General features: G+C 37.3%; 3 protein-coding genes across 10 annotated transcripts in view; 1 reads left to right on the forward strand and 2 right to left on the reverse strand.

Moving 5' to 3' along the window:
- Positions 1-1,643, reverse strand: part of cecr2 (CECR2 histone acetyl-lysine reader) — a 25,431-nt gene extending 23,788 nt beyond the window's left edge. For both annotated transcript variants that reach the window (XM_008311820.3, XM_008311818.3), the window contains exon 1: positions 1,140-1,643. In XM_008311820.3, coding sequence (XP_008310042.1) covers positions 1,140-1,259 — 120 coding nt within the window. In that variant the 5' untranslated portion in view covers positions 1,260-1,643. The remainder of the gene's footprint in view (positions 1-1,139) is intronic.
- Positions 1,644-3,625: 1,982 nt separating this feature from the next.
- On the forward strand, positions 3,626-11,252 carry slc25a18 (solute carrier family 25 member 18). 7 transcript variants are annotated; one of them, XM_025056421.1, is made up of 12 exons: positions 3,626-3,918; positions 4,591-4,637; positions 4,743-4,816; positions 4,923-5,157; positions 5,412-5,534; positions 6,240-6,295; positions 6,472-6,562; positions 7,265-7,380; positions 7,969-8,140; positions 8,320-8,492; positions 9,201-9,503; positions 10,358-11,252. In XM_025056421.1, the coding sequence occupies exons 4-12, from the start codon at positions 5,138-5,140 to the stop codon at positions 10,531-10,533; spliced, it is 1,230 nt and encodes a 409-aa protein (XP_024912189.1). In that variant the 5' UTR covers positions 3,626-3,918; positions 4,591-4,637; positions 4,743-4,816; positions 4,923-5,137; the 3' UTR covers positions 10,534-11,252. The 7 variants fall into 7 exon arrangements, with proteins under 7 accessions (XP_024912189.1, XP_024912190.1, XP_024912188.1 ...); XM_025056422.1 differs by having other exon boundaries at positions 4,743-4,806; XM_025056425.1 differs by lacking the exon at positions 4,743-4,816 and having other exon boundaries at positions 3,634-3,918; positions 9,201-9,276; positions 9,359-9,503; positions 10,358-10,493.
- A 581-nt stretch (positions 11,253-11,833) lies between these two features.
- atp6v1e1a (ATPase H+ transporting V1 subunit E1a) lies at positions 11,834-15,017 on the reverse strand. Its single transcript, XM_008311826.3, has 9 exons — positions 14,827-15,017; positions 14,224-14,289; positions 13,925-14,034; positions 13,570-13,636; positions 13,154-13,243; positions 13,018-13,086; positions 12,841-12,935; positions 12,626-12,713; positions 11,834-12,171 (listed from the first exon to the last, which is right to left on the reverse strand). The coding sequence occupies exons 1-9, from the start codon at positions 14,857-14,859 to the stop codon at positions 12,109-12,111; spliced, it is 681 nt and encodes a 226-aa protein (XP_008310048.1). The 5' UTR covers positions 14,860-15,017; the 3' UTR covers positions 11,834-12,108.
- Positions 15,018-15,571: the final 554 nt, after the last annotated feature.

Below are 15,571 nucleotides of genomic sequence, written 5' to 3' on the forward strand. Positions count from 1 at the left end.
CAATAACAAGGCGTAGCCTCCGTGTTTTTCTCTCTCTCTCGGGGGGGGGGGGGGGTGAGGGGTGGAGTGGGGGATGAATGAGTGAAAGAGGTTGCTGATGTGCAATGGTGACCTTACACTGTTTATTGTGAAAGCAATCATTTGTCGAACTACTAAACAATCGCTACAAACGCTGATGTTAAACATGGGATCCGCAATGAAATGAAGAGTGTTGTAAACCAGGGAAATAACCTAGCAAAAGGAGTCGAGTGACAAAGTTGGACTTGTGAAATTGTGTCGTAATAAACCTTGCGTTTAGTGATACAATTATAGAATTGCAATTATATTAAAGAGTTGTAATTTAGACAAACTAGGCCGGAAACAAACGTTTAACCCTCTACGTCCTTGCAACAGGAGTCGGGTCGTGCAAACAATGCCACAACAGCATCTGTGTCCCTATGGCTACCCAAGCCAGATGGCTTGAGACAATAAACTCGAATCTCACGCCATGAACTTAACTTTATCTCATGTAAGGAAAAAAATACCGTAGAGTTTTACATTCAATAACTCGGGTCGAAAATGCAACTGACCATCAGGCCACATCAGACCGAATAATATAGTTTACTAAAAGTACAAGAGTTCATTTTTTACTGTTTAAATGGGCAGGTGTATTTTGCATACTTTACTGCGAGACACCGTTTCGAAAGATCCGATATAAACATTACCACGAGGCTTTGACTAAATAAAAACAAACCAGCAGCACATGGCCCATTCGCACCAACACCTTCCCATAAAGTTACTGCCAGGAACACTCAAGCATCATTTTAACTAAACAAGATATAACTTTACTATAAACTCCGAAGCACGAACGAAACTCGTAGCAGTTCCACTCAGCAGCGACAGTAACATTTTATTATATGGTTTGAACACTGGTAATTAGCTTAAAGTAGTGCTAACGAGCAGTGCTAGCTCGTTATCTAACAGGATTGCCTGGGCAATAACGTTCACCACTGAGAGAAGTTCAAAGAACACTGCTAAGCTGGATAAACAAGAAAACACTCCACACGCCATTTAAAGCAAAAACGCTGACACAAACAACTTTTCATTTCCTCTTTTAAACACATTGGTTCGACAAAAAGGCGAATACAAGTTTCATTTACCTCTATTTCAAAGTCTGGAAGGTTGAACGCCGTCCTGAACAACGAGCAGAAGTGGGCTATGGCGGGGACTTCCCACCAGGACTGGATCTCTTCCACAGAAACTATACATCCCTGGGACATGTTTGGACTCGAGAAGTGGTGTTGCGTTAGTTCTCACATTAGAAAGTAGTTCTGAAGCGACATATATCGTCCCCGTAAATTCACAAGCAGAAGTAAACTTGATGCGGCCGTCATGTCCGGTGAGCGAGCACTACAATCTGTTTCAATCAGTCTCACCGAGCTGAGCAGATGGGTAGGGCGATACCAACGTTCAAAAAGTAGGAGGTGAAACTTCAGTTGAGCTATAATTTAGAGAATTTGTGAAAACAGATCGGTCGTTAAATATATGTTAAATGTATATTATCAACACGATTAACCCGAAATATGGAACACATCTATCTACCTTTTCAGATGAGTTTACGCAACAACGAATTGAAGCCCATTATACCCCACTGAGTTCAGCGTTCGATGACCGTTTAAAGGGAATGCCTTGACGTTAGACTTAAAAGTCAGTGATGAAATAACGAGTCATGAATAAATAAATAATATAATAATAATTAAGTCATAATTTGTAAGGCAGTAAACATTTTCCTTTTAAGATTAACATGTTTTGCCTATATATGGCCTATGTTTTAATTTCAACATAGAAAAATAAAACTTCTAAAGCAGTCATGATAGCTACCTTTAATTTAGCTCACGTAAGATCAGACATATTTGTTTAGATAAATACTTTTGGGTACAGTAATTTCCCAGATGATTTAGTAAACAACTTTAAGTTGGTCGTTTTTTTAATATTCTAGACAGTGGCTCCCCCTATCGTAGACTGAGAAAAGCACATATTATCAGACACGCAATAGCTTATTTGACACGAGGCCACAAATAATAATAATAAAAAATAAGAAGACATATTTATAGACATTATTTATAAGGTCAGTCTTAGAACTAATATTTCTGTTTTAATTATCTCACATGTCCAACCATAACGTGTACATTCGAAATAGATTAAATCATACTGTACCAAATACAAACTAAAAGACAGCTTATTTCATTAAAAAATCCGTTATTAATTAACTAGTGCATGATTTCACTTTGTTAAACTGGATTGTGATTTTACTATTCGTTATTAAAGTTAGATTTTAAAAAAGACGTGAGAGTTTCCCGTTTGGCCTGATGGGGGCGCAAGACGCTGGAGATTATTTTTTCAGCAAAATAAACTGCACAGTGCTTTCTTGTTTATATTGAATAGTTTTAGTAATTCAATAAATAAGTTTAATACAACAGCTTCCTTAAGTAAAAGACGATATAATTCGAAAGATGCACCTTATTACTACTACTGGTTTTGCACTTAAAAACGATAAGAAACTTTTTTAATTATGTATTTCCTGATTTAGGTATCTATTATTCTCAATTTTATATTGTCCTATTTTTAATATTCATTAACATTACTTCCATTATTTCCCCTGAGAGTTGCTGTTTTCTGCAAAAATGTTCTGACAGTGACTTTGCCATTTTAGGTTCGATAATTATTACACCCATAACATTGTTAAGTTGTCTTCAAACAATGGTACAGTAAATAAACACTACCTTCTGGAATATCAAAATCCTGCGTTCCCTTTGTAGTTCAAGTTGTGGCTCCTATGCAGAAAAAGCATACTAATCTAAAGTATAGCATTGCACAGTTCACAACTAAAGCATATTGGAACTGAGCCATATTGTTATTAAGTACAGCTAAGGCTGTATTGATTCTATTACAGCCAAAGCATTGTGTTCTGGATGATTCATTTTGCAGGCTATTCTTTAGCAAGAGGTGATAACTGATATCTTTAAACAAAATGCTATGGTCTTATTTAAGCTTATAATTTAAAAGTTTTGTACAAATGGTGAAATATTCACTTGCCCTTTAAAACTGATGTCCTTGTAGCTGAGATCAAGACAAGGATATCTAGAATTTAATTAAACATTTTTTTTTATTTTCATTTTCCTGTTGTCTAAAAAAGTGTTGTTTTTTTATTATTATTTTAAAAGGCACCCCTGACCCTAAGTGTTTTGTACTGCTGATGAGAAAAATGATCAATGACTGTCATTAGTATGTCATCAACAGGAGTCAACACACGGATCAATACGCATGGAAAAACAGTTTAGTTGCACTGAGCTGACCGTGTGCTGTTATTGTTGATAAACTTTTTTTAAAAAATTAATTTAAGTATGTATGTAATACATTTAAATTGTGTAAAGCCTAGTACAAAGAATCACACTAGTCATTGACCATTCCCACAAATCTGTGGACATGTGAGGCATTCAGTGCATCCTGGTGTGTTATGTAATAATTGAGACTGCTGAATAAAAAGCTACTTACAAACAGCCACTTATGTTGTTTTTGCCCATCTTGTCTACTTTTCTAAATAACATCTATTGGATTAATAATGCACATTGAATCATAATGGGGGGGGGGGCATCTGTGTGTGCTGTGTCTTCTACATGTGTGGCGGCAGCAGCAGCTCCACAGGCATGAGTTTATGTCGAGTTGTGTTAGTGCAGAGCTGTGTTGCTGAGGCTGTGTCACACAGGGGAGTAACCACGAGAGGGAGGGACTAAGGCGGTCGGACAATACTGGTGTTTGTGCAACAGCCCCTGAGTGGCTGCTGGTTCTCTCATATCCTCCCGCTTGACTACCACTGCTTGCACACACTGTGGAAGTGAAAGCAAAGTTTGATCCTGCCTGTGGGATGCTCCGACAAAGGTAAGGGCCCCCAAATCCCACTGCTGTGTTTGTATGGCGTAAGATAATGAAAGTGCACCGTGCTGCATGAACTGTGTGAGCTGGGACTTGTGGTCCAATGCAGTTTTAGGAACTGTAGAGGTCTGTAAGCTTTAGGTTGGCTTGGGTTGAAGCACCCTGTCACTTTGGCAGGGTCACCACTGTGCGTGAATGGAGCTGGGCTGAAAGAAAGTTACACAGGAAGAGGCTCAGTGAGAGGCATGTGTAGAATGTGACTGTAATTAAACAGTTGGAAAGGGAATGTATAAAAAAAAAGGAAGAACAATAATGGCGTACTAATGTCGTTAATGGAAAGGGCATTCAGGGTCTGTGTGTGATAGTCCCTCCAGAGAGTACTAATAAAGCCATAATGACAATTTACAGTGGCAAAAAATAGATGCAGAATGGAAGTGAAGAGATTAAGGGAGAGATTAATTAGGGACTAAAGGAAAGGAGGAGGTAAGGAGGGAGAAAAGCAGAGAAGAATAGAAGAATCTGACAAACTACAAACCAATGCCAAAGCTCAGACTCAAGTCTTATATTACCAATGATACCTCGATCAACAAGCTAACTATTGTACTCTTACAAAAAGAAAAAAAAGGCACAAAAAAAAAAAGTCCAACAATTTTTCTTTTCTTCAAATGTTTTTTACAGGCATGTGTAAATACTGGGGAATGCAAGAGAAGAAGAGAAAAATTGGGGTAAGCCATTCATTTTCACTTCTGCCCTCCTTCCTAGACTGCATATTCTTATCCTTTTAGCTGACAGATTAGAGAGACTCAAGATGTTCTGTCTGTCTATGGTAGTCCTACGACTGCATGCCTCTGTTTACATTTATGGATTACCATGATGGATGACTTCAAAGAGTCCGTGAGTCAGTGTGAGACGTCATTCTTTGAATCGCAGCTTTGTAATCAACTAATCATCAAACTAGATCAATATTTAATCTCCATAAATGACTTGGTTTGTTTTGTTGTCCTTTACAGTGTCAAAGTGAAACTGGTCTACAGTGAAAAGCTCGACGGAGCAGCAGCAAAGTTGGCCAGAAGACACAGAACCTACAGTCTCAGTTTTAACCATAAAGGACAAAGGGAAAGGAAAGAGAAAGACGTAAGAAGTGGAAAAAGGAGAACAGAGTGGAAGTGGAGGAGTAAACAGAGGAGAAGACTGGATTTGGGCCTGGAGCCCAGACAAGAGCAGGATGGCAGAAAAGAAAGTTAGGTAAGTCTTTTCCTTCTTTTCTGATTAGATTAGATGTTTACGTGAAATAAAAGTTGCTTCTTTCTGCATACATGTGTGTGTTTAAGTAATAAAAGAGCAAGAGAGCGGGAGAGGGTGAGGGAGAGAGAGAGAGGAAGTAGTGTATTGTACTGTGTTTGCATTTGTTTGTCTCATCTCTCATCTGCGTGGCTTGTCTCATTGGCTGTGTGTATGTGCATCCATGTGTTCGTGTGTCTGTGTTTATCCCCTCGCAGCCTCACTGCTAAGCTGATTAATGGGGGCGTGGCAGGCCTGGTTGGTGTGACATGCGTGTTTCCTATTGACCTGGCCAAGACCCGCCTACAGAACCAGCAGGGCGTTCAAGTCTACAAGGGAATGTGAGTTGGGCTCATTGGCCTGGAGTAACCCTCACCCTAAATAAAAAACAAAAAACAAAAATTTAAAAAAAATGATGACACTGCAATCCTATGGTTTTAACATCCTTTCTTCCCCCAAACATTTTCATCCTTTGGTGGTAACACATTTCTAATTTGAGCCTGTGCCGCATTATTTAGACAACCTCCTCTCACATAGTTTCCCAGTGACTCTAAGGGAAGGCAGCTAAACTCTCATTCTAAATCTGGAACAGTGTAGAGTAGATTAGAGATCATGTGCAGCAGTAAAACATTATTTAAAAAAAATAAATACAGAAATAAGGAGCATTTGTATGTCGGGATTAGACCTGCAGAAGAACTGGGCAAATCTGGTGACTTTTCAGACTGACTGCTGACTGGGTGTGGCCATCCTGTGTTTAGCAGACGGTGGTTTTCCCCTCTGAGTCAGAGATGGAAAATGTACTGGGGATAATAAATTCTCCTCAAACTTGAAAGAGTTTCTGCATGAGTGTTCATACAGTTCATACAACTCCACATTTTCAGAGATAGTAAAAAGGATTTGTGTGTTTTTTGACACAGACAAGGACAATTGTCATGGGGGTAGTGACAAATAGTGCACCGGATAATTCCTATTATAAATATGGTCAGTGTAGTGTTGTACTGTTTGAGTGAAACCTTTGTGAATTTCTCTTTTTTTTCTCATTAAAGGCTTGATTGTCTGACAAAGACTGTGCGCTCAGAAGGCTACTTCGGTTGCTATAGAGGTATTGTCTACATTTCTAATCCCTGTGACGAACAGCACTACATCTTTGTGTAACATGAGCTTATCCTGCTCCACATGCCATTGTTAACACCAGTGCACTGCTTAAATCTGAAGTGTGGGTTATTTGCATCATGTGGAGTAAATTGTTCTGCTTTAAGTTGTCTTTGTCTTCTGCAGGTGCAGCCGTGAATCTCACACTGGTTACACCAGAAAAAGCCATCAAGCTGGCAGCCAATGATGTCTTTAGACAGAAGCTCTCCAAGGATGGGTAATGGTGCCTCCATATTATGATATGATGTATATCTGAAAAAGGCTAAAAGGTTCTGATCCAGCCTGATCACAGGGAAATAATAATATTTGATCAATTTTGATCAAATTGTAAAAAAAAATCACAATATTTTAGTTTGATGTTTCAAACACGTGCATTGACAGATAATTTTAAAGTTTTAGTTTAGCGTAGTCACACAGAAAAAACTAACCAAACTACACAATTAAAAAAAATCATTAAATTACAAATATATTTACCATACCTCAGCGCTAGCTTTAAAAGATGTCCCTCATTTGTAGCAACAAAATATGGCACAAATTAACGTTAAGTAGGGGTCGTTGTCAGTTGTTACTGCAGATGTTCAGTTGTCAGGGGAAGTAAATAAAAAACTTATGGCCGTGTACAAAAACTGGGCTTCAAGTTGTCAAATTTAGCAGTAGAGCCTTTCCATTTACATATTTTACAATAAAATGTCTATTTTTCTCATTAATATTTTATTATTTACTTTTAGAATGACAGGTTCCCTTCCTTTTTTCATGTTGCCACAATAAGACACACACAAACATTAGGTCCCTAAGGAAACAAAATGACCTTGAAAATGTATCATCAGAATATCTCTCATTTTTGGTCATCACTCCTCTGTTCTCTGTGCTACATACTATCTGCAGCGTATTTTTTTTCAAATGAAAACTGTGTTTGCAGGCATTTGCCCCTGTGGGGCGAGGTACTGGCAGGCTGTGGTGCTGGGACCTGTCAGGTTGTAGTCACCACTCCTATGGAGATGCTCAAGATCCAGCTGCAGGATGCTGGGAGACTCGGTGAGTTAATGGGCATTTTGGAACTATTTTATTCTCAGAGTTGGTATATTTACATTTCTTTATTAAATTGTAATTTCTGTAACATATTCTACAAAATGTACACTCTTACGAATTTGATGATCTGCAATTTACCTTACTTTTACTCAGCTGCTGGGTCGGTATCATTTACAGCTCAAAAGCTAAGCACCACTGCCCATGAAGTGCTGTGCTATAAGACACTGGAAGTTGAAGACAGTCAGAAAGTTAGTCAGAATCTGCCGGTAGCCATTTTTCTCCAACTGCTTAATTGTTGCTATGGTTACATGAAGCCATTCTCCCTATTATTTAAAGGTAGATACACAGATACGGGTGGTTAAACAGGTGTGTAAAGAGCCAAACTGTTCTCAGTCATTTAGGAACCATAATATTTACATAAAATAAGAATATGTTCTCTTCAAACTAATTAGCTCTTCAAGGCAATAAAATAAATCCACAGAATAAGTGCTCAAATATTCAATACAAAAACCAACACTGGTCTGTAAACCTACGCTAACCTTGAACTTATTATGTTTTAAATGTAACCTTGAAATTATGTGTTAAATCTGTTAGCTGCTCAAAGGCCTGTGTCAACAGCCACTGGCCCAGCTCCATCTTTAGTGGCCACCCAACCGCCAGCCCGGCCCACCCCTCCACGACCCTCGGCTACTGGCATCACCGCAGAGCTACTGAGGACTCGTGGCCTGGCCGGTCTCTACAGGGGAGCAGGAGCAACTTTAATGAGGTCACACATGAACTCACACACACACGACTTAAACACACCCTCTTACACCACAAATTAAATGTTTTACTTATTGACACGTAACAACATACTTTTAAAATACTTTCAAACAGAAGTCAAATTTAAGAACTCTATCGTATTGCAATACTGAGAATTCCCACGGCCAAATCCATACTTTTCAGGGACGTCCCCTTCTCAATGATCTACTTCCCACTCTTTGCCAACCTGAATGCTCTGGGACGAGAAAGAACAGGTGGACAGGGCGACATGCAGGCCCAGGCTCCATTCTGGCAGTCCTTTGTGGCCGGCTGCACTGCAGGCTCAATAGCAGCTGTGGCTGTAACACCACTGGATGGTGAGTGGCACACAGTCACAAAAGCATAATTGAGGGTGGAAACACAGATGTCTACGAGAGACTTATAGGGAGGCTACATTTATTTCAATTGTAAATGAGTACTGACACGTGCTGGCCTCAGAAACCAGCATGAGAAGTTCTGAAGTCTCACTAAATTGTAACTGTAGAGAAACAAACAAATGGATGTTTTAGTTGCTTAGAAAAGCTTCACTGACTAAACTCTGAACTGGTCTAGAACACGTATATTTATTTTTTACTGACTGAAGTTTGCTACTTTTTAGTACAACTTTTGAGAAATACATTTTTGACACTATTAACTAAAGCAGCAATATATTTTATTTGCCAATCTTTTACCTTATGAATATTTTTCGTCTCTCCACTGGATTTAGTCTTGGTTAGCTTCAATGTCTAAGGGTGGTTCCTAGGCCCAGCACTGAGAGTACTGCTTCAGTATGAATACAGGTTGGGCCATTGATAAGGGGGGAAAACAGGTCAGCTGATAAAATAAATTAAAGTGATAATCTTCACCTGAAAGTGTGAAATGTCCTTTTTATTACACTAGAACGAAGGCATACCATACTGGATCCCTATGTTTTTACTGTAGACACAAGTAAATAGTGTAGTTTGTGATAAGCTAAGAAGTAAGGTGAGGGATACTGCTGCTGTTAGATTCCCCTCCTGATTCTTCCACTTCTTCTCTTCATACAGTAATAAAGACTAGACTGCAGACCTTACAGAAGGGAGAGGGGGAGGACACATACAGAGGAATTGTTGATTGCACGAGGTACAAACGTGTTTCCCTGATATCTACAAAACCAAAGCCTGTTTGGAATATGCTTGGGTCTTATATCTTTTATTGTCTGCAGGCGCATCCTGAGGCGCGAAGGGCCGGCTGCGTTCCTAAAAGGTGCAACGTGTCGTGCGTTAGTCATTGCTCCTCTTTTTGGGATTGCACAGGGTGTCTACTTTCTTGGAGTTGGGGAGATGGTGCTGAGCTTTCTGGAATAACGGGTCTGTTGTGTTGAAGGTGTCAGCATGGTCTATCTACCGCAAATCATTTGCTGTATAAACGTGTGATGAATGCATGGTGGTTCAGAGAAGAGTGGATGCAAAGGGAAGGAAACGGCAGCCTCGACCTCCTGATCTCATCTGATTTACCACAATGTGGACAAACTTGCCCACAATAAATACTTTTTTCTCTGGGTTTTTTAAAATGCTGGCAACATGGTTGCACATGTAACAGGGGGATTCAATGCATGTGGGTTAACTAATCAGTGTGCTTATGTTGTAATACACATCTGGAGTTATTTTCTTTTTACCTTGACCAGAGTTATTTGCTGTGTTTGCAGATGTTCTTTGTCCTTTTCAATTTATATTTAAATACATATATATGACAATAAATATACATATATGTGTATATATATTTACACATATACAATCACACATATGTGATTATATGTATATAATATATATGTGTGAATGTTGCAAATTCATTTCCACATAAATTATTACACATGATCTGATCAGGATTGAAATGGGATATTTTAAATTTTCTTAAGAGAACATTAATCTTAGTGCATTTTAATGAGTGTATTTCCCATACAATAATTAACACTAACATTTTAATGGATTTAAGTCATTCAAAAATTTAGGAGTACATGCATACAGTCCTGACTGTAGCTGTGTGTTACTAGATCTTGAATACCCAACAGGGCCAAATTTAAATATTTATTTTTGACATTGGTAATATCCCAAATAAACAGCAATTGCAGTAAAATAAAATAATAGATTGTGCAAGACAAAAAGATAAGATAAAATATGTTACAATAACAGATTGATGACTAACATATATTTTGTCCTCTAAGGTCCTTGGTGTATTTTATCTCAACAAGAATGTCCCAGGACTGTGAAGGGGCTGCCGTCTGATGTTAGAGGTCTACTAGTCTTCTGTATCTGTTATGATGAAGAGCTGTGCGTCATTCAGTGTGAGTCACTATTTCCCATGTTTTTCCCACCAGAAGTTGGTTTAGAAGGAATCTAAAATACAAGCCCCATTTTCTCTATGGCCTGTCCTCAAACTCCAAGACTTGTTCTGCTTTTCATTCTGTTGTGAATTACTCCCACTCCAACCATGCGAAGTGTGAGTTGTAATCTTGGAGTGTCAGGATTGGGAAGGGCTACCTACCAGTGTCCCTGAGGTCAGGCGCTAATCTGATGTTAACACTTTAATCCCTGTATTAGTGTACAATATAATCTAACCCACAGATCACTTCCTGCCTAGAGGCCACAGGGTAAACTGCTGGGCCACTGTGTCGTCGCCTTCACATTCTCTTCTTCATGGCTATTGAAGGGTTTTTTTTTTAAAAACAAACAAACAAAAAAACAAAATAAAACAAGGAACTGTTGGTTTTATGTGTATACACTCTATATTATTGTTTTGTTACTTCACACAACAAGCGTGCATTAACCTAATAAATGCAATTAAAGCCTTATCATAGCTTAAAATGTCTTTTTGTTGTTTTCATATTTGACTTCAATTTAAAAACAATTTATATTCTCTAGACCCACTAAGGGGGAATGGCATCTTGTCTTGATAACTGTTAATGAATCCACTGGCTGGCACTAAAAAGATTTTTTTAACATTTTTATGCAGGAGACATTTTGATGTGGCGATGTATCCAGGCTAATCTATTTTGCCTACTGTAGAGTAAACATTTGTTTACATGCTGCAAATAAATCTTATATTTCTGATGTCTGGAAGGAATTCTCTGAGTTTTGTTTTTATTATTATTTTTTGGTTGAAAAAGAAGTAAAAATTAGGAAATGTAAAAAAAATCTCTTGTAAAAAACACCTGGATTTATCAAAGGACTATTCACTCATCTATAAATGCATCTTCTGTCAGCTGTTTGCTTTGGGCCTCTGTCTTTTTCTATTTTTAAACTATTGTGATCCACATGATTGTTTTGGCACATGTTTTATGTTGGAAGCCCCTCCTGACCCAACCCTAACTGAATTATCCAGGCTTAGGACCTTGTGCCCCACTGTGGCTGGGTTTATAAATGCATCACAATTCAATCAATAAATGGCCTTTCGCTCCTAAAAATATTTTAAAAAGACAGTAATGCTTCATGTTTGATTTCCAAGTTGTTATGAAAAACTCCAGATCACAGATTTATTTTATCAAACTTCAGTCAGGAATAAAATATCTGAGTTTCTATGGAGTGTTGATTATTAAACATCTGACTGATGCAATACTGCCTCTATGTGGTGAAAAGCTATATTGTAACCCAACGTCTCAGATGTTAATTATAAAGATAATGAGTGTCTTATGTCTATAGTCTTACAAAATAAACTGAAAACTTTTTATTGGTTTAGTTTGAACATTTGTGATGCAGACCGTCCACCTGACAAACCATTAGATGTAGGTGTAAGTGCAAGTAAATTAATACACTGTTTGTAGAAAAACAAAATAACAAAGGGGAGGACACATAGACATTAAAGTCTTAAGAAATACTTGACGTGATGTCTGGCAGGAGATTGTACAGATTATTACTGAAATGATAACCCGTGGTCACATTACATTCACTTTGGCCATGTTGCCACTTAAAACCTACATTAATCTGTGAACTTGCGATTCGGGTTGACACCAAACAGGTTACCTCTGACTTCTGGCATCATCTGTGGAATATGATTCATGATTCAAATTAGAAGAAAGGGGTAAAACAAATAATTTTATTTTAATTATAAAGTTATAAACTAAAAAGATAGCTAGCCCTAACTCTGCTGTATGCTACTGCCTTCTTGTTTCATTGCTATCATGTTTAGCAAATAAAATTAGATGGAATTAGATAAATGGGTAGATGGGTTAAAACCCAGACTGGCTAAAATGGGTAGATGGGTTAAAACCCAGACACACTTAAATAAATAGTAAAACATTCCTAAAAATAAAAAATCTAGCTAGTGTTTAGTACATCTATTATTGTGCACCAGCAGTGGATAGATTACCTCGCAGGTAAACCTGTAGAATGTTACTGCCCTCTACAGACAATCAAATAATACTAAATGTATTGTAAAATTATTAGATTAAAAAAACATACAGAGCTAAAGTACAGCATCTTCAAAGTATCTTTACCTGATAGGCTATGAGTTCCAGCCTGCTCTCCAAAGTGTTTGAAACCTTGATCTTTCCATTATCATTGTAGACCTCAACTCCACCACAGCTGTTCAAAAAAGACAAGAGTCACTCAATCAGACTAATTTGTGATGAAGACACATTAGAATCTCTAAATGGCTATTTAAATAAATAAAAGAATAACCACAAAGATGTGTGAAAAACGTTCTTCTCACATTCCTGATGGAAGGAAGCGTTCCTTGTCAACTTTGACATCTATGTTCTGCTTCACAGCCTCTTTGTAAATAGGGATGCTTTTTAAAACTGCAGCCTGATTAGTGACAAGTGAACGTAAAAAAAAAGGTTAAAGTCTCTGATAAAAAAAAAAATACAACAAGTCAGGTGATTCTCACCTGAACCATTTCTACATCCTGCTGCCGACAGCGAATGGTAACTTTGGGCTCCAGCAACTGATAGAATCCCTAAAGAGAAAATAACAAAATCAACACAGTTCAATCTCCTGAGATGAACAGCAGTTGGTCAAATTACCTGAAGTATTAGGCCTTCCAGTAGGGAAGAGTACTTAGCAGGGTCCTTGGCGATTTCCCCAAGTCTTTGACGGGCCTCTGTCAACAAATCCTGAGACAAAAATACCAACTCAATAGTTTAAACTATAACTTATTTAGTCCAAGTAATTTTATTGGTTACTCTATACGATAGTGAAAGGCAGAACAATTAAATACTCTTTCTCTCTTAGAAAATCTTTGTGTCTTTCTTCAGTTCTAACTACTATGTCAATGTTGTTTTTAAATAAACATGCCCAGATTCCAACATTGAGTAAAGTAAAATAAATTTAAACTAGACAATCATTACATTTATCACATTTAATTATTTTACACAAAAGTAAAAAAAAGATTATTTATAAAATTAAATGTAAGAATTGTACAACACAGAAAAAGTCTAACCATGATCATGTCATCACGTGCCTTCAGCACCTTCAGTCTGGCCTGGTTCATCAGGTTGGACATCTGACTGTGAGAGCAAAGCAAAGTTTAAATGAGTACACCTGCTGCACACCCACACTGACAACATCCTTAATGACAGCCTAAAGTTAAATAATAGAAGAACTGCAGAAAGGTAAGGATTAATACGTAATACTACAGCACAAAGTCCAACGTGGCAGAGTAATGTTTTTGCTGTGTTGTGCAAAAAGGCTCAGATATGATCCAATACTTTTTCAGTAGCCAACCATAATGCCAACTCTTTTAATTCTGATCTAGCGTCACTTCTCAATAGCTATAGGCCGACTAAAACACTCACATTTTCTTATGTTGTTCTATTTGTTTATCTTTCTTCTCGTAGTACTCCATTATTTTTACTCTCTGCGTCTGAACCAGACGACCTTTTTCAATGTTGAACTCTTCCTCTGCCTGTAAACAGATTATGGCAAAAGTGGTATGGACATGATTTCAGGCAGCAAAAAAAAATTACTTTGAAATTATATTTTGAGGCAAATAACATCACTTTACTGAATTGACATAAAAACGGTGTCATGGTCAGAAAGACAGACACTTAGGATAACTGACGCACATACAGTAGGACAGTCAGACAGTTGTTACCTTAGCATCAATCTCCTCAACTTTCTCATTGGCCTCTTGCTCAATGAAGGCCATCATGTGCTTGATCTGCTCAACACACACACGCACACACAGAGTGAGAGTTCAATATTTACAGTTATGTCAATGTTCTACAACACATGTTTATATAATCCAATTTACGTCTAAAAGAGTCACAACTGAAGTTCTTCTCAATTAAATACATTCCAGTGATGGGTATGAGTAAGAATATGATTTGATTTTTGCTCATGTGAACTGATAACTTTCGGGAATTTGAAAATATGTAAAAATAAATGGTAGTTTTCCAATAAAATAAATAAATGAAAAATCAGCATTTGATGTACCAGATGACTAACCGAGAAAAAAGTCAACCGCCAAAGCAGTCCCACTAATAAGTGAAAAATCCTTAAGCAACAACAACCGTTCTGTCAAGTAAAATCTAAGCAATACAGTTTGTAACAGTGTTAGAGAGGAAGACATACAAGAACACTAACACGATGCGCCCGTAGTTAGCCTTTAGCTTTAGTTTGACGTGTTTACTTGAATCCATAGTATAGTCTTAGGGGAAACTGTTATAATGTACTACACTTTGTCTGTGTACTTTACCTGTTTCTGCACGTCGGCGTCGGTGAGCGCCATTTCTGCTCCAATAAACGTTGACAATTTTTTAAGTGACGGTGTCAAAATAAAAAAAATCGTCAGGTTCAGTTAAAAGGTTTAAACTGTCAACAGCTGTAAAAGTAACCGACTTTTCCGCTTGTTTAGTTCCCCTCGAGTCAGTTATAGAAGAATATGACAACTTCCGACTGTGACTTTCAAAATAGAATTTCAATATTAAATTAGTTTTATTTTTTATACGTGTACGCTTTTAACGCATAAACAATGTACGTCTCTATCTGTGGGAATAAATGACAAGAAGGTTTCCTAAATTTGTCATTATAATAGATGGCAGAACATTTCTGATAAAGCTATTCGATTGCTTAATTCTGTTCAATAAATAATCCCAAATAAAATATAATAATCTGGATTATGTATATTCGCGTCTCTAAATTATAAATGACCCACTTTATATAATTAAATCCAAGAAAGGACAAGATAACATAAGATTTCACTAATCATACAATGGGAAGATTCAATTCATTGAAGAAAAATACCAATACATTTCTTTAATTAACAGTAAAGAAGAAGATCCCTTTAAAAAAGAAATGTACAATTAGAGTTTAGATTAGAGTTAAAACATCAAATCGTGGCTATTAAACTAAAACAGACACTTGGTTTGTTTTGGTTTGTTTTATTTTGTTTTCTTTAGTGCATTTAATGTATTTTTATGTTATTACATTTTTTACATATT

Source organism: Cynoglossus semilaevis, chromosome 6 (assembly GCF_000523025.1).
Source record: "Cynoglossus semilaevis isolate Cse_v1.0 chromosome 6, Cse_v1.0, whole genome shotgun sequence".
NCBI lineage: Eukaryota > Metazoa > Chordata > Actinopteri > Pleuronectiformes > Cynoglossidae > Cynoglossus > Cynoglossus semilaevis.